This window comes from Macaca thibetana, chromosome 8 (genome assembly GCF_024542745.1).
Source record: "Macaca thibetana thibetana isolate TM-01 chromosome 8, ASM2454274v1, whole genome shotgun sequence".
NCBI classification, from domain to species: domain Eukaryota; kingdom Metazoa; phylum Chordata; class Mammalia; order Primates; family Cercopithecidae; genus Macaca; species Macaca thibetana.
In genome coordinates, this window is record NC_065585.1 from 46,025,638 (window position 1) to 46,045,129 (window position 19,492).

At 36.4% G+C, this 19,492-nt stretch overlaps 1 protein-coding gene across 9 annotated transcripts in view; it reads right to left on the reverse strand.

Annotated features, from left to right (window-relative positions):
* The window catches only part of VPS13B (vacuolar protein sorting 13 homolog B), an 859,202-nt gene that overhangs the window by 745,373 nt on the left and 94,337 nt on the right, over nucleotides 1–19,492 (reverse strand). For 8 of the 9 annotated variants that reach the window (XR_007728201.1, XM_050801187.1, XM_050801183.1 and 5 more), the window contains exons 7-8: nucleotides 17,815–17,989; nucleotides 12,279–12,547 (exon numbers count right to left, since the gene is read on the reverse strand). Coding sequence is in view for 7 of the 9 variants with exons in the window: in XM_050801187.1 (XP_050657144.1) it covers nucleotides 12,279–12,547; nucleotides 17,815–17,989 (444 nt within the window). In the remaining 2 variants the exon portion in view is untranslated. Of the gene's footprint in view, nucleotides 1–12,278; nucleotides 12,548–17,814; nucleotides 17,990–19,492 lie in introns of those variants that run through there. The other variant, XM_050801190.1, reaches the window with a different exon arrangement.

The following is a 19,492-nucleotide window of genomic DNA, read 5'->3' on the forward strand; positions in this document are numbered from 1 at the left end:
TGGTACTATTGGAATTATTTTGGGGCACCATGAACATGTCCATTTAAGACTGAGAACTTAATAAATGTGTGTGTTCTGACTGCTCCACTGTCTAGCCATTCCCCTCTCCCTTCTTGAGCCTCCCTATTTCCTGAGACACGACAATATTGAAATTAGGCTAATTAGTAATATTACAATGGTCTAAGTATTTAAGTGAAAGGAAGAGTCCCTGTCTCTCACTTTAAATCAAAAGCTAGAAATGATTAAGCTTAGTGAAGAAGGGATGTAAAAGCCAAGACAGGCCGAAAGGTAGGCATCTTGAGCCAAACAGTTGGCCCAGTTATTAATGCAAAAGAAAAAGTCTTGAAGGAAATTAAAAGCATACACACAAGTGATAAGGAAGTAAAACAGCCTGTTGATATGGAGGAATTTTGAGTGGTCTGGATAGACAATCAAACCAGCCACAACACTCCCTTAAGCTACAGCTGAATCCAGAGCAAAGCCCTAACTCTTAAATTCCATGTAGGCTAATAGACACAAGAAAGCTGCAGGAGAAAAGTCTGACAGTAGCAGAGGTCTGTTCATGAGCCTTATGGAAAGAAGACGTCTCCATACCATAAAAGTGCAAGATAAACAGCAAGAGTTGACATAGAAGCTGCACACAGTTACCCAGAAGACCTGGCTAAGATAATTAACAAAAGTGGCTACACTAATCAACAGAATTTCAACATAGACCAAAGAGCCTTCTCCTGGAAGAAGATGAGATCTGAGCTAGACAGAAGTCAGTGCTTGGCTTCAAAGCTTCAAAAGACAGGCAGATGCTCTTGTTAGGGGCTAACATATCTGGTAACTGTAAGTTGAAGATAGAGTCCATTTACCATTCTGAAAATCCTAGGGCCCTTAAGAATCATGCTAAATCTACTCTGTTTGTGCTCTATGAATGGAATAAAAAAATGACTGAATGACAGTACCTCTGTTTATGGCGTGGTTTACTAAATATTTTAAGCCTATGGAAACCTACTGCTCAAAAAAAAAGGACTCCTCTTAAAATATTACTACTCACTGACAATGCACCTGGTCACCCTACACCTCTGATGGAGATATACAAGGAGATGAATATTGTTTTTCATGCCTGCTAAAATGACATCCATTCTGCAGCCCATGGATTAGGAGTAACGTTGAAGTTCAAGTCTTATTATTTAAGAAATACATTTTGTAAGGCTATAGCCACCATAGATAGTGATTCCTAGGCAAAGTAAATCAAAAACTTTTTTGAAAGGGTTCACCATTCCAGATTCCATTAAGAACATTCGTGATTCATAGAAGGAGGTCAAACGATCCACATTAACAAGAGCTTGAAAGAAGTTGATTTTAACCCTCCCGGATGACTTTGGGGTGTTCGAGACTTAGGTGGAGGAAGTAACTACTAGAGAATTAGATTTAGAAATGGAGCCTGAAGAGGACTTGCTTCTTATGGATAAATAAAGAAAGTGATTTTTGAAGATGGAATCTACTCGTGGTGAAGATGCTGGGAACATTGTTGAAATGACAATGAATTTAGAATGTTCTGTATATTTAGTCGATAAAGTCGCAGTAGTGTTTGAAAATGACTGACTTCAATTTCGACAGAGGTTCTACTCTGAGGCCAGACACGGTGGCTCACGCATGTACTGCCAGCACTTTGGGAGGCCAAGTCAGGTGGATTACTTGAGGCCAGGAGTTTGACACCAGCCTAGCCAATGTGGTAAAACCCCATCTCTACTGAAAATACAAAAATTAGCCAAGCGTGGTGGTGCATGCCTGTAGTCCCAGCTACTCGGGAGGCTGAGGTGCAAGAATTGCTTGAATCTGGGAGGCAGAGGTTGCAGTCAGCCGAAATCATACCACTACACTCCAGCCTAGGTGACAGAGAGAGACTCTGTCTCAAACAAAAATAGTCCTACTCTGAGTAAAATTCAGTCAAACAGCATCCCATGCTACAGAGAAATCTTCCATGAAAGAGTCAATTAATGTGGCACACTTCACTGCTGTCTTATTTTGAGAAACTGCCTCTGCCACTCCAACCTTTAGCAACCACCACCCTGATCAGATAGCAACCATCAATACTGAGTCAAGACCCTCCACCAGCAAAAAGTTATGACTTGCTAAAAGTACAGATGATTGTTAGCATTTTTTAACAATAAAGTACTTTTAATTAAGGTATGTATAGTGTTTTTAGACATATTGTTGGACACTTAAACTACGGTATTGTGCAAAGATAACTTTTTATGCATTGGGCAAAACAAAAAATTTCTGTGACTCGCTTTATTGCTATATTCGCTTTATTGCAATGGCATAGAACCAAATCCACAATATCTCTGAGGTATACCTGTACTAATCTAGATACTAACAAAACAAAAAATTCTTACTCCCCAGATGCTTACAACAAATTATTTATATGTTTCAAAAATTAAATAAATTATTTTTCAAAAGTACTATTTTAAATGCAACATGGTATCCTGGTTTGAATCATGGTACAGAAAAAAGGTATCATGAAATTCAATTAATGTTTAAAATTTAACAGTAATGCATCAATGAAGGTTTCTTAATTTTGACAAATATGCTGTGATAACATAACAATAAGGGTTATAAGGGAACTCTCTACTATCGTTGCATCCTGTCTGTAATTCTGAAATTATACCAAAAAGAAAAAGTTACTTTTAAAAAACCGTATTCAGCCTGTGTTTGCCAATTATTTACTTCCCCTCATTCTTAGGAAATAGATATATTCATCACTTTTAAATGCAAAGTCAAAGCTCACTTTTTAAAAAAACCAGTATTTAACTTAGGCCCAATAAAAGTTCTTGAACTAAAAGTTACAATTTTAAGCACAGTGACTTCTCTATATTGAGTATCAACTGATTATTCTCATTATTTATAATAAAGCTTTTTATATTTTATATTTTTATGTAATGTAGGCTCCTATTTCTTGGATGTTTCTAGTACTTAAATATACAATGTAGCTATTTTAAAGTATAATTCTGTCATCTAGAATGATTACTGAAGTAAACTTGAATTTTTTTAAATTGATCCCTCTTCAGCTGTCTACAATTATTAGAGAGAAAAAGCAATTAATTGATTAAAAGGACTCCTGTGGTGGCTCACACCTATAATCCCAGCACTTTGGGAGGCCAAGGCAGGCGGATCACGAGGTCAGGAGACCGAGATCATCCTGGCTAACACGGTGAAACCCCATCTCTACTAAAACAAAATACAAAAAATTAGCCGGGCGTGGTGGCGGGCGCCTGTAGTCCCCGCTACTCGGGAGGCTGAGGCAGGAGAATGGCGTGAACCCGGGAGGCGGAGCTTCCAGTGAGTCGAGATTGCGCCACTGCACTCCAGCCTGAGCAACAGTGCGAGACTCCGTCTGAAAATAAAAAAAGACTCGAACATTACAAGAACTATTTTAAACATTATTAGAAAAATGCTAGATTTAATTTGGCATGATTTTTGCTGGACTGATATCAACTGTTCGAAATGCTAATGTAGAAACATGATCTTGTTTTCTTAACCAAAATATGAACCAGAAATTAATTCCAAACATTCTTCGAATCCAAGCTGAACAATGAATTCTAATGCTTTCCTCCTTAATATCAAGGTATCTCCCTAAGAGAAAACTTTGAGAAACATAAATGTTCTAAAATTATAAAAAGATGTTGACAAATACTGCCCAAAAAGTCTATAAAAGTTTTATACACAAACGACTATTTTGTTTTGTTGTTGTTTGCTTTTGTTTGTGTTTTTCACACAAGGTCTTCCTCTGTCGCTCCAGCTGCAGTGCAGTAGCAAGATCATGGGTCACTGCAGCCTAAAACCTCCAGGGCTCAAGAGATCCTTCCACTTCAGTTTGCAAAGTAGCTAGGACTACAGGTGCACACTACTGCACCTGGCTATTTTTTTTAAATAAAGATGGGGTCTCACTATGTTGCCCAGATTGGATAAATGCCTATTTTGACTGATTCAGTTGAATATAATTCCTCCCAACAATCAAGTTAACAGAAATGTGTCAGAATAATTTCAAATTTAAAAGTAAACAGGCAAAAATCACCAAAAAGGACAGTACCTAACTTGCAATCCTTGACTTCCTTCAAAAGCTTCTACAAAAATAAGTGCTTTATTCTGATCATCTAAAACTGAAAATGTATCTTTTTTTTCTTTTTATAAAATGTCAGACTTTTTTTTTTTTTTTTAAGGAGACACACTCTTGCTCTGTCACCCAGGCTAGAGTACAGTGGTGCAAACATGGCTCATGGCAGCTCAAACTCCTGGACTCAAGCAATCCTCCTACCTCAGCCTCCTAAGTTGCTAGGATTACAGGCAAGTGCCATCATCCCTGCTAATTTATTTATTTATTTTTTGTACAGACAGGGTCTCACTATGTTGCCCAGGCTACATATCAGGACTTTTGATGTTAAAAAAACTGACAATATATCCAACAATATTTGTCAACAGTTGCCTTTTTATTTTTTTATATCTTATTTTATTATGCTTTAATTTTGAAGATGAATCCTTATCCCTTTAATTTAATCAATGCTAAATCAGTGAATTCAATTACAAAAATAATTTTTTCAGTAGAATTGAGAATGACGTTAAGATAGTACAGCTAATATACGCATTATCTTTTGCCCAAACTTTAAAAAATTAAATCAATCAAGTTATGATACAAACTTTAGTTGAAACTTATTTTCTATTTTTCAACTTTTGTCATATTAGAAAATACTGAATTATCTTAAGCAGAAAAGTCTTTAATATTTATTTGCAAATTTTTTTTTTTTTTAGTAGAGACAGGGTTTCACCATATTGGCCAGGCTGTTCTTGAACACTTGACCTCATGATCCGCCCGCCTCAGCTTCCCGAAGTGCTGGGATTATAGGCGTGAGCCACCGCGCCCGACTATTGTCAAGCATTTTATAACTTGCCATCTGTTGTAGTTATAAATTGTGTAGCTTTAGTACTAACGCAAAGAAAATCTACGCCAAATTTAAAACCATGGTAACAGAAACATTTTTTTCCCCACTGCTATAACCCCACAATGTAACAAGTTGCCTGGAATAATATCTATACTACTATTTCAAAAGTTTAGCTCATTTCACATGGATTTATCTCCTTTACAAAAATGCAGACATGAAAGAATAAACCCACAAAAAATGAAATTGGAGAAGAAATAAAACCTAAAAAATTAGTCCATAAATTTTTGTAAACTAAAAAGCAGATGAAAAGGTGGGCAGATGTATGGATAATGGATGGATGCACATACTAATTCAAAAAATAAATATTTGTAGAAAATATACCGGGCAATTTCTAAGTGCTGAAGAAACAACAAATCTTTTTTTTTGTTTGTTTGTTTTTTTTTTTTGAGACAGTATCTTGCTCTGTCACCCAGGCTGGAGGGCAGTGGCACGACACTGGCTCACTGCAACCTCCACCTCCCGGGTTCAAGCAATTCTCCTGCTTCAGCCTCCAGAGTAGCTGGGATTACAGGCATCCACCAGCACACCAGGCTAATTTTTGCATTTTTAGTGGAGACGTGGTTTCACCATGTTGGCCAGGCTGGTCTCAAACTCCTGACCTCATGATCTGCCACCTCAGCCTCCCAAAGTGCTGGGATTACAGGTGTGAGCCATTACGCCCAGCCCAACAAATCTTTTAAAATTACCACTTAATAAGTTTTAGTGTAATATCAAAAGGAATATCCACAATTTTTGAAAAGGCTATTAAAATACCCCTTCCTTTCCAAATAAATATCTATGTGAGGCTAGATGTTCTTCATATACATTAATTAAAACATGTCCTAACAGACTAAATGCTGAAGCAGACACGAAAATTCAGCTATCTTCTACTAAGCCAGACATTCAAGATATTTACAAAAATAAAACCAATGCATGTCCCTTCTTACCTTTTAAAATACAGCAATTTTACTTTTACTATAAAATGATATTCACATCAACATATAATAAATTTATTTTAAAATAAATTAATAAATACATATTCTTAAGATTTGTTTTAATTTCTAATACCATAAATATGAGTAGATGTAATCTGAATAAACAAAACGCCTCAGAGTTCCCAATAATTTTTAAGAGTGCAAAGGTTTCCTGGAGTCTTGAGATCAAAAAGTTTGAAAACCACTGGTCTATAAGTTGCAATAAAGTTAATGAGAAATGACTGCATCCTAGAGGTACAGCTGATAGAACATGCTGACTGATTAGATGTGGTGGGAGAAGAAAAGATACTGATAAATGTTAAGCCTGAGCAAATTAGTAGATAATGTTGCAATATAATGAAAGGTAAAATAGTGGGGGAGGGGGGTGCACAACTGCAAAGAAAAATCAAGAGTTCTGTTTGTGTTAAGTATCAATCAGATATGAAAGTGGAAATATAAAATAGGCAGTTGAATTCTAGAGCTCAGGGAAAAGTGAAAAGTGGAGACACAAATTTGATAGTCTATCAGCATTTATATCATGATTGAGTTATATCACCTTGGGAGTGTGTAGATAGAAAAGATGAGAGGACCAAAGACCAAGCCCTATATGCCAACATTTAAAGGTCAGACAGAAAAGGAGAAGCACCAAAAACGACTACAAAAAGTCCCTGGTAACCCAGACATAATTTTTTCTTTTCTTTTCTTTTCTTTTCCTTTTTTTTTTTTTTTTTTTTGAGACAAGATCTTGCTCTGTCACCCAGGATGCAGTGGCAGTGGCATGATCTCAGCTCAATTCAACCTCCACTCCTCCAGCTCAAGCGATCCTCTCACCTCAGCCTGGTAAGTATCTCATACTACACGCACATGCCATCCTGCTTGGCTAATTTTTGTATTATTCTGTACAGACAGTTTCACCATATTGGCATGGCTGCTCTGGAACTCCTGGGCTCAAGCGATCCGCCTGGTTTGGCCTCCTAAAGTGCTGGGATTACAGGTGTGAGCCACTGTGCCCGGCGATAAAATTTTTAAAGTAAAAGAAGTATATCCCAAAGAAACTCTTCTACATATATATGTCAGAAGATCTGTACCAGAACATTTACATCAGCATTTTTCAAAATATAGCAAAATATGTGGAACAGACTGTAAGACCCATCATCCTTCTTTCTTAGACTCATAAATCAATCCCACGTCATTCTACTAGTTGTCTGAAGATTTAATTTTGGATTCAGTCCCACACTACCACTGTCATAATTCTTGGTGATTTCAATATCCAGAGAGATGATCATTCCAAAAGTCTGATTTCTCAGTGTTTTGACCTCCTCTTCTGCATTGATCTTGTCCTCCAGATTATTTTCACCATCACCCTAACTAAAGCAACAGAATATGACCAGAAAATATATACAACCACAATGACTGGTATATCTTCAAATTCATGATCACTTTTGTGTAGTAGGTCCTTAGTGTCCCTAGTGAACATACATATTCAAAGGCAATTACTCCTCATCCTCCCCAAGATGACAATTTTACACCTTCTTCCCCTTCCTCAAAGCTTCTCCTCCTTTCCCATGTTTACTCTGAGTTAAGAGAACTATTTAAAGAAAAAAATAATCAGAAGAGAACTTTCAAAAACCACTACCACCTTTTCTACCAAACCACTTATGTGGGTGCAAGAACACATTGCTTTCTCTCCTGCTATCATGAATGAATGACCTATTGTCCCATTAGAGGTCATCAGACTTTCCACCTCTAAAAAAGGTGCCAAGCCCTCTTCTCTTCTCAAGAATATTACGCCAGCAATTCTCCCCCTCTTGCCTATATCAATTTTTTCCTCTCTATTAGATCACTCATATCACCAAACAAATATGCTATAATTACTCCCATCTTTCAAAAAAAAGTCTTTAGCTCCACAACCCCAACCAGCTATTTCCCCATTTCTATGCTCTTTATAACAAAACCATCTTGAAAGAGTTTTCTGTACTCTTCAACAATTACTCTACTATCATTTGCATGTTTATCTGTCCTTTTTGCATGATAAAATATACACAATAAAATTTATAGTTTTAACCACCTGTCAGTATACAATTCAGTGGCATTTAGTACAAAATATTGCATAACTATCCCCACCATATGTTTGCAGAGCTTTTACATCATACTAGGCAGAAACTCTATCTATTAAGCACTAACTCAACTTCCCTGTATCCTACAGCCTCTAGCAATGTCTATTCTACTCTCTGTTTCTGTGATTTTGCCTATTCTAAATACCTCATCTGTGATGGTTAATACTGATTGTCAACTTGATTGGATTGAAGGCTGCAAAGTATTGTTCTTGGGTGTGTCCTGCCAAAGGAGATTAACATTTGAGTCAGTGGACTGGGAGATGCAGACCCACCCTCAATCTGGGTGGGCACCATCTAACCAGCTGGAAGCATGGCTAGGATAAAGCAGGCAGATGAATGTGGAAGGACTAGACTTGCTGAGTCTTCTGGCCTTCATCTTTCTCCTGTGCTGGATGCTTCCTGCCCTTGAACATCAGACTCCAAGTTCTTCAGCTTTTAGACTTTGGGACTTACACCTGTGGTTTGCCAGGGGCTCTCAGGCCTTTGGCCCACACTGAAAGCTGCACTGTCAGCTTCCCTACTTTTGAGGTTTTGGGACTTGGACTGATCCACCACTGGTTTCCTTGCTCCTCAACTTGTAGACACGCCTATCATGGGACTTTACCTTGTGATCGTGTGAGTCAATCTCCTTAATAAACTCCCTTTCATACATACATATAGCCTATTCTGTCTCTCTAGAGAACATCATCTAAGTGGAATCACACAATCTTTGTCCTTTTGTGTCTGGCTAATTTCACTTAGCATAGAAATTTCAAGGTTCATTCATGTTTAGCATGCATCAGAACTTCATTCCTTTTTTTTTTTTTTTTATGATGGAGTTTCACTATTGTTGCCCAGGCTGGAGTGCAATGGCGTGATCTTGGCCCACTGCAACTCTGCCTCCCAGGTTCAAGCGATTCTCCTGCCTCAGCCTCCTGAATAGCTGGGACTACAGGTACCCACCACCATGCCCAGCTTTTTGTATTTTTAGTAGAGACGGGGTTTCACCATGTTGGCCAGGCTGGTCTTGAACTCCTGACCTCATGATCCACCCACCTCAGCCTCCCGAAGTGCTGGGATTACAGGCATGAGCCACCACACCTGGTCAAAATTTCATTTTTTATGGCTGAATATTATTTCACTGTATGTATATACCATAATTTGTTTATTCATTCATCCACTGATGAACATTTGGATTGTTTCCATTTTGGGAGATCACTGAATAGAGTTACTATGAACATTTATGTACATCAATCTGTTTGAATACTAGTTTTTTATTCTTTTGAGTACATACCTAGAAATAAAATGGCTAGATTATATGGTAATTCTACATTTAATTTTTTGTGGAACCACCAAACTATATTCCACAGCAGATGCACTATTTTACATTTCTACCAGTCTTCCCATTCACTTTTAACCAACTCCAACTAAGATTCCAACAGTGTCATATCACTGCTCTGCTCAAAATCACCAGTAATTTCCACACTGTCAAATCCAAGGATCCATTCTTACAAATAATCTATTCCCTCCTCTTTAAAACATTTATGGCACTTACCTTCCAGTCTCTTGGTTTTCTGCCTACAATATTGATCACTTATTCTCAGCTTCCTTTGCTATTTCTTCCTCATCTTTCCAATTTCTTGCCATCACAGTGCCCCAGAGCTTGGCTCTAGAACCTCTTTTTTCTGTTCTACACTAATTTCAGTTTTAATAAAATCATGACTATCAAATATATGCATCTAGGCAAATTTCTAACCTGAATTCTAGATTCATATATCCAACTGCCCACTGAATTACTCTACTTAAATATACAGCAGGCATCTTAAACATACCCAAAACTAAATTCCTCATCTTCATCTCAAATATAGTCTTCTCCTAATCCCAGTCATCTCAAAATGTCAAAGCTCAACTCTTCTAGTTGTTCAAAAGCCATCCTTGGATCATCTTTTTTTTTTTCATTCATGTCTCATAATAAAATCTATCAGGAAATTCTGCCTATTTGACCTTCAAAACACATCCAAAACACAATCACTTTTCATCACCTCCACTTGCTATCACCCTAGTCCAAGTCATTACCATCTCCTGCTTGAAAATTGCATTCCTATCTATTTCTTTTCCTTACTTTTGCTTCCAACACAGCAGCCACAGTGATCCAGATTAAAATATAACCAGATCATCATATAATTCTTCTAAAAACTGGTCAAATATTGTTTATCTCACTTGGAATAAAAGACAAAGTCCCAAAAATGATCTACACAGTTTACAACTTAGGAACCACTCCAAACCTCATCACCCCTCTTATCTTTCATACCACATTCATTTACAATATCTCATGACACTATTGGCTTCCTTGCGGTTCCTTGAACTCTGGTGCCTTTACATTTGTTATTACTGGAAGGTTCATTCTCAGATATTAATAAGGCTTCCTCTTTCGCAGGTCTTTGCTTTAATATTCCCTTCATAATAAGGCCTTCCCTGATGATCCCATTTTAAACTGCATAATTTCCCCTCTAGTGAAAGCACTCACTATTCCTCTTCCCACTTGATTTTTTTTTTTTTTTTTTTTTTTGAGACAGAGTTTCACTCTTGTTGCCCAGGCTGGAGTGCAATGGCACGATCTCGGCTCACCACAACCTCCACCTCCCGGGTTCAAGCAATTCTCCTGCCTCAGCCTCCCGAGTAGCTGGGATTACAGCATGATAGCGTGCGCCATCACACCCGGCTAACCGGCTAATTTTTTTTTTTAGTAGAGATGGGGTTTCTCCATGTTGGTCCGACTGATCTCGAATTCCAGATCTCAGGTGATCTGGCCACCTCGGCCTCCCAAAGTGCTGGGATTACAGGCGTGAGCCACCGCACCAGGCCCCCACTTGATTTTTCTACATAACCTTTATATTCAATGAACACAATATATATGTTATTTGTTTATAATATCAACTTAAGTTTGAAAAAGCAGGAATTTATATCTGTTCACTCTGGTATCTCTGGAGACAAAACAATGCCTAGACACAGCTGGCACTGAGAATATTTGTTGAATGAATTAAGATATTACTCGGGACTATTACAGGCATGGTAATAGTATTATAAAAGTCCAGGAAACAAATAACTCAAAAATTAAGTTTGGGTTATATGTGAGAGGAACAGAAGGTAAAATATGATCAAAGAAGAATACATGGGGAATCAAAGCTACTAGCAATTTTATATTTCTTTTGGCTGAGATGCAGGGGAACTGGGATTACAGGTGCAAGCCACCGTGCATGGCATAATTTTGTATTTCTTCAAGTAAAAGGGTATTTACTTTATTATTCTTTGACCTGGACATACACATATTTGTATATATTATATGTATTTTTGTATAGATGAGAATAGATATTTTACATGCATTATTTTAATGGAAGAAGTCGTCAAATTATGTTAAATACTGCTGGAAAAATAGCTAGAAGAGGACCTAGTGAACAAATTTGTCCTTAAAAGCGAAACAAATGAGGAAAGAGATAATTATATATAAATAATCCTTTAAAAACAAAAATTTGTTATGAGGCTGGGCATGATGGCTAACACCTGTAATCCTAGCACATTGGGAGGCCAAAGGGGGAAAAACGCTTGAGCCTAGGAGTGAGACCAGCCTGGGCAACATGGCAAAACCCCATCTCTACAAAATATTTTTAAAAAGAAAAAAAAATTAGCTGGGCACAGTGGCACATGCCTGTAGTCCCAGCTGCTCGGGAGGCTGAGGTGAGAGGATGTCTTGAGCCCGAGAGGCAGAGGTTGCAATGAGCTGTGATTGCACCACTGCACTCCAGCCTAGGCCAGACCCTGTCTCAAAAAAAAAAAAAAAGAGAGAGACAGAGACTGTTATGATTGTTACGAAGGCAAGCACAGAAATGAAACCGTACCTGATGGGTAAAAGAATTCAAGGGAAAATTTTTGCTGTTCCTTTCTTTTTTAATGACAATATTAAGGCATGTTTGTACACCAAGTGAATGATTCAACAGGGCAAAAAACTATCCATGAAGCTAATAAAAAAGAAATGTGGAGAAGGCCCTAAGAAGACAGGAAGGGATCAAAATTCAAAGATTTCAAGTGGAGGAGCCATGTAATTTTATGAAGTAAGAACTGTTAGACTCTATCTCACATCTACTGAATGCAAAACAAACTTGAATGAAGCCAGAATTGTACTAACAATCCAAATTTAAGTATTAAAGTTGCTACAGATATAAACAGCAAGAGAAAAGACCTACTTTGAAAGTCACCGTTGCCTTTGTGCAATAAAATCCTATAGAAACAATAGGATCCTTCAAAGCCTGTGCTTTTTGCTGATGCGTGGTTGATGCAGGATCATTCCCAACAAAGTCTTCCTCGCCATCGTCATAACTCACAATTGCAGGCACAAAGGACCAGGCCCATGATACCCATCCCTGTGGCTGCTCCTCATCTTGCTGTGAATATAACTCTTGACCTTTATACTGAGTAGGATATTGCATATCTATTCTTGTTTCATCTTCAGAACCTATCAATTAAAATTAAGTCACTTTAAATAAGTCAAAAGAATTTAAGAAAATAGAAATACACATCCTTCACAATTTTTCCTCCCATATCCTTCTATTATAAGATATAAACAAATGATACATTGATTATTATTATTTGAAACCAATAATTTAGCATTATGACTCTCAAGTTTCTGTATGTTGTACTGTATCAATCTCCTTTAGTAGGTTATGGTTAATGTGATGTGGAAAGTAGCTTATCAACTGCCCATAACTTTTAACTGTATTTGATAAAGACAAAGAATAAATTAATTATTTAACGTCGCTCATGATGTTTTAAACCAACAACAAAAAACCTACCTCTCAAAAATAAGGCTGATATATTGAAAAACTGACTTTTCTCAGAAACGTAATACCACAAAGATCCAAGAAATATTCTTCATTTCCTGATGCACCCATGGAGGAAAAAAAAATGGAAAGTGCTTCTAGGCAAAATGTACCCCTGCCCAAACAAGAATTATCCCAAAGATGAAAGCAAACATTACAATAAAATGACTTTTATATGTAGCTAAGAAAAATAATAATGTTGGGGCCTCTTTCTTACTAGCAAGTAAGATATTATATACCTTTCCTGTTGTACAGATGAAAAAATTATAGGGAAGAAATTTTATTAGGTTACAAATTGGCAGACCAAAGATTTAGATTCCAACCACTCTTTAATTTATGCCACCTTTGTAAAGACAAACTCCATCAAAGTCCCTTAATATTATTCTAGCTATATAAACAAAAGAGGCATCATGAAATTTAGAAAAAAAAAAAATTACTTTTTAAAAATTTCACAGGGACCAGGAACAGTGACTAGCACCTGTAATCCCAGAACTTTGGGAGGCCGAGATGGGCAGATCACCTGAGCTCAGGAGTTCGAGACCAGCCTCAGCAACATGATGAAACCCTGTCCCTACTAAAAGTACAAAAAACTGTCCAAGTGTAAAATTCATAGGGGCCAGGATCAGTGACATACACCTGTAATCCCAGCACTTTGGGAGGCCAAAGTGGGCAGATCACCTGAGCTCAGGAGTTCAAGACCAGCCTGGGCAACACGGTGAAACCCTATCCCTACTAAAAAAACAAAAAAAATTGTCTGGGTGTGGTGGTGTGTACCCATTATGGTCACAGCAACTTGGGAGGCTGAGGTGGCACGAGAATCACTTGAAGCCAGGAGGCAAGCATTGCAGTGAGCCATGATCATACCACTGCACTGCAGCCTGGGTGACAGAGCAAGACCCTAGACCCTGTCTAAAAAAAAAAAAAAAAAAACACACCATAGGAAAAGTAGTCTCCAGCAGATTCACTCATATCTACTCTCCATTGATAAATCTATAAATACACATACTCTTTTAAATCTTTAAGTAACATCCTTACAGGTTTTCTTATTGAAAAAGCTTTAAAACTTTTTAAACTCTTATGACAGGAGACTCTTGGAACATTCTACATTTATAGGTTATAAATGTTTGCCTTCTTTCACCTGAGAAGGAAAAGGCTTAATAAGAATTAACTAGAGTAACTAAAATAATAGTACCAAGACACTTTAGCCATTGTAGTTCAGAATAAGTTTTATATAAGTTGCAAACCCTGTTGGGCCCACTGGCTCATTCCTATAATCCCAGCACTTTGGGAGTCCGAGATGGCAGGATCACATGAAGCCAGGAGTTCAAGAACAGCCTGCTACAACAAAGTGAGACCCCCCCCACCACGACAAAAATTAAAAAAAAAAAAAAATTTATCAGCCACACTCAATGTCATGCACCTGTAGTCCCAGTCACTCAGGAGGCTGAGGCTGGAGGATTGCTTGAGCCCAGGAGTTCAAGGCTGCAGTGAGCTATGATCATGCCATCATACTCCAGCCTGGGCAAGAGTGAGACTATGTAAATAAATAAATAATAAATACATAAAGTAAAATAAAATTTTAAAAAGACACAAAAAAGCTTTAAATGGACAAATATTTAACACATACTTCACAAAGGTAGATAAAGGCCTATAATCACATTAAAAATTCAAAATAATTAGCCATCAAAAAATGCAAATTAAAAAACCATAAGATAACACAACACACTCATCCCAATGGCAAAAAAGTGAAAAAATACACCATTGAATGTTAGCAAGGATGTAGGCCAACTGCAACTCTTACACATTGTTGATAGGAATATAAAATGGTACAACCACATTGGAAAAAGTTATGGAAGTTTCTTTGAAAAATAAACATATAATTCTACTCTTAAGTATTTACCCAAAAGAAAGAATAGCACATGTCTACGTGAAATTTGTACAAAAATATCTATGAAAGTTTTATTAATAATAGCCAAAAACGAAAACAGCCCAAGTGTCCATCAACAACTGAATGGTAAAATAAACTATAGTATATTCACATGGTATATTCATACAATGTATCTAGCAATGAAAAGGAAAGAACGACTGCTATATGCAACAACATAGATAAATACCAAACACACTATGCTTAATGAAAGAAACCTTTATACATACTGTTTCCATTTATATGAAACTCTAGAATCAGCAAAACTAAATCTATAGTTTTAAGGAATTTCAGAATAGTGTTTTCTGGAGGGGAGGCAGGCAGGTGAAAGGGGGATGACTAGAAAGGGGTATAAGAAACTATCTCAGCTGTAAATGACCTATATCTTGATGAGTGTTTTGCATCACACAGGTGTAGTATTTCTCAAACTCACTGAATTTTACTTTGGAGATTTAACTTCCAAAAAAAACTAAAATCACCCACTTAGTAGAAACTCTATATAACAACAGGCAGCTGAGGGTTAGGGGTGAAGTGTACCAATGTTTGTAACTTAACTTGAAAGGCATCAAAAACAATCATTGTATTGATAAATAGAGAAAGGGATGTTAGATGAACTGATATGTGATGAAGCAAATGTAACAGAATATCAATAGTAGACTCTAGATGATACGTATGTGAGTGTTCACCTTATAATAACTCTTACAGCTTTTCCATATATTTGAAATTTGTCATGTTGGAAAAAAATAAAATAAGTATCCTCTACGAGCTATGTTTGCTCCAGGTATAAGACACTGTTTCTGTCTCAGAAGTGCATTGTCTAACAAAAATTTACCCTCTAGTGTGAAATAAAGGTACGTTTTATATCTATGTACTCTGATTCATGTTGTTCTCCATGCTTTAAGGTAGTAAGATTTTTTAATGAGATAAAGTTTAAATAGCATAAAATTCAACATTTAAAGGTATACAATTCAGTGGGATTTTTTTAATAGTCACAAGTTCTGCTCCCATCACCACTATATAATTTTAGAACATTTTCATCATTCCAAAAAGAAGCCTACTTATTTGCAGTCATTCTCTCCTCCCCTCAAATCCTGCTTACTAATCTACTTCCTGCCTCTACAGAACTGCCTATTCTGAACATTTCTAATGGAATCATAGCACATGTGTTATCTTTTGACTGGCTGCTTTCACTTAAGATAATGCTTTCAAGGTTCATCCATGCTGAAGCCTATATCAGTATTTCATTTTTTTGTATAGCTAAATAATACTCCAATGTATGAATATACCATAATTTGATCATTCATCAGTTGATAGACATTTCAACTGTGTCCAGTTTTTGGCTACTATGAACATGTTACCATGAACATTTCATATATAAGTTTTTACATGGACATATGTTATCAATTCTCTTGATATATACGTAGGAATGGAATTGCTGGGTCAATATGGTAACTCTATATTTAACGTTTTGAAGAACTGCCATATTGTTTTCCAAAGCAACTATATACCATTTTACACTCCCAACAACAACTTATATGAGTTTCAATTTCTCCACATCCTCACCAATACCTGTTATTTTGTATTTTTTTTTATTATAGTCATCTAGTACCTGTGAAGTGGTATGTCATTGAGGTTTTGATTTGCTTGTTTGCTATTTGTTTATCTTCTTTGGAGAAATGTCTCTTTGCCCATTTTTAATTGGTTTATTTGCTCCTAAGTTTTAAATGCCCTTCTCTTAGGGCCTTATCTATGGAAATTAATCATCTTAAAACTTTCTGAGTCTCAGGCCCAATACCAAGTTGAAATCAGTCATTCCTTTCATCTTTCTACATCAGATCATTCATGATATTTATCAAACTTTCTGCCATTCTACCATACATCATACTTAACTAACTACTGACACATCTATCTGTCCCATTTTATCTTAAAATTCTAAGGGAAAGAAATACATCAAAATGATCTCTGTATTTTCCCACATTACATATCCTTCAATGAAGTTTACATTTCATTAATTAACAGCACTAAAATAATTCAATTTTGCTTAAGTGAAGTTTTGCAGAAAAATTACCAATACTATTATGTACTAGGAAATTTTGAGGTTATACTACTTCAACTTTTATCAAATGTATATCCCGAGTCAAGCATGGTGGCTCATGCCTGTAATCCCAGCACTTTGTGATGCTGAGGTGGGCAGATCACTTACGCCTAGGAGTTTGAGACCACCCCGGGCAATACAGCAAAACCTGTCTCTACAAAAAATGCAAAAATTAGTCAGGCATGGTGGCGCGTGCCTGCAGCCCTAACTACTAGGAAGGCTGTGGTAGAAGGATCACCTGAGCCTGGGAGGTCGAGGTTGCAGTGACCCATGATCATGCCACTGCACTCCAGCCTGGGTGCCAGAGCAAAACCCTGTCTCATTCATAAATAAATAAGTAGTACATTCTGAACACTTATATTTATTAGAAATATATAAGTTATTTTTAGCATACAGGAAAAAGTCAGAATGTTATCCAGCATGTAGATAAAATTAAATAGTGTAGGCTGGGTGCAGTGGCTCGTATCCAGCATTTCAGGAGGCCAAGGCGGGCAGATCACAAGGTCAGGAGTTTGAGACCAGCCTGGCCAATATGGTGAAACCCCATCTCTACTAAAAAAATACAAAAATGAGGCAGGCGTGGTGGTGCATGTCTGTAATTCCAGCTACTTGGGAGGCTGAGGCAAGAGAACTGCCTGAACCTGAGAGGCAGAGGTTGCAGTGAGCCATGATTGCACCACGGCACTGCAGCCCAGGCAACGAAACTAGTCTCCGTCTCAAAACAAAACAAAAAAATTAAAATAGTGTAAAACAACCAAAAAACAATCAGCCCATCTCATTAGAATACAGTAAAACTCAATCTAATACATTTTTTAAAGTTTCTCAATCGTAAAATGTAAGAATAGTCTTAAAGTTTTTGTTTAATAAAGTTTTACATTAGTTACCTGTAATGTTTCCTAGCATATCTTTATTATGACAAGTAGGGTCCTCTATTTCACCTTCTTTAAAACTGCCTATTTCTCCGTAGTAAAGAGCAATTCCAAGTTGCATTATACGAATAAACATAGGCAGTTGTTGATCTGTGATAGAAAGTTTCAAACTTTCTACTAAAGTATGAATCTGCATTTTGAAAAAGACAAAAACACCAACAAACGCATGTTTAAAAAGAGTACCTTTTACGTAAAGAAATGTTTTAAAGTCTTCAAATGGCCTAACACATAAGAAATGCTCCAAACATTTTAATACTTAAAACGATACTCTAAGATCTTAGGAATTAAGTAGATTTTGCTATGATGATCAATACACATTAGCTAGAAACTATATTAAACCAAATGATGTACATACAAATAGAATTAATAGTGAGAAGGTATAATCACATTAGATTTCCAGATTACTGTTCCAGAAACAAAGTTAGTTATGTAACCAAATAGCTACTCTATAACATTAAGAGAATAACAGTACTACCCCCAAAAAACAGAACAATCTGTCAAAACCAAGAATAATAAAAATTTTATGTCATTTTAGTGAAACTCTAATCATTCTTTCCAGGTTTATTAACCATAAATAATACATACATCTAAAACCATGTGTTAACTGGGGAAAAGACTAATATTACAACTATGAAAGTATGTAAATAATAAAAATTTTTGTCAAATATGGAAAAACAAGTGAAATGTATGTTGAAAAACGTTTTTCAAATTTTAAATAAGATTTAAATAACAAAAGTTTTTCAAATTGTAAAGATTTAAATGACATAAAATTTATTCAACTGATAAAATGAAACAATTATAACAAAGAAATAAGATTAACTACTAGCAAATAGGATATACAGCAATCAAAGTTCTCCTTAAAGAAAGAGACATCAATGGAATATAAACACAGCTTCGGTGTAATGGTTTCCTGCTGTTATCGAAATATGGAGTAAAACCAATTAAGCCATAAAGTCCACTCTCTTAGAAGGTTTATTTTGACTAATGTATTTGAGTGTCTATGAAAGATGAAGTAGTAGTAATGGCAATCATCGTATTTTTAGGGCTTAAAGCACATAAAAAAGTTCATGTTAAGGGGGAAAAAACTGTATGGGGGGACTGTGAAATACCATATTTCAAATATAAGCACAAGTTTTTAAAAACTGACCTAATAATCATACACTGAATAAACAATGAAGAGGTAAGAAAATGGGGAATGAATGGGGGAGGTGAGCAGGAAAGGAGTATGCACATCTGCTAAAGTTTCCTTAATTTGAAATTTCTCTGCCATATTCTTTTAAATCTTGTGTTGCACCAATAGCACTGGAGATAAGCAGTCAGCAAAACCAACAACAAAGAATCTGTCTTAAGTGTCTTTTTAAAAACTCCTTAAAACGAGTAAGATTAATACTCAATAGGAAAATGGATAAAGAACCCGAACTGAGAATACAAAGAACAAATGACCAGTGAATGTGTTTTCAAAAATCTAACTTCAGTAATAAACAGCAATTAAATTACATATCATTTGTTGTTCAACAAGTTGGCAATTTTTAAAATATCATCATATTTAAGGATAACAAGAGTATGATGTAGGCACTCCCCCTAATGTTCATGGGAGTATAACCTGGCTAAATCTTTCTGGAAACAATTTGGC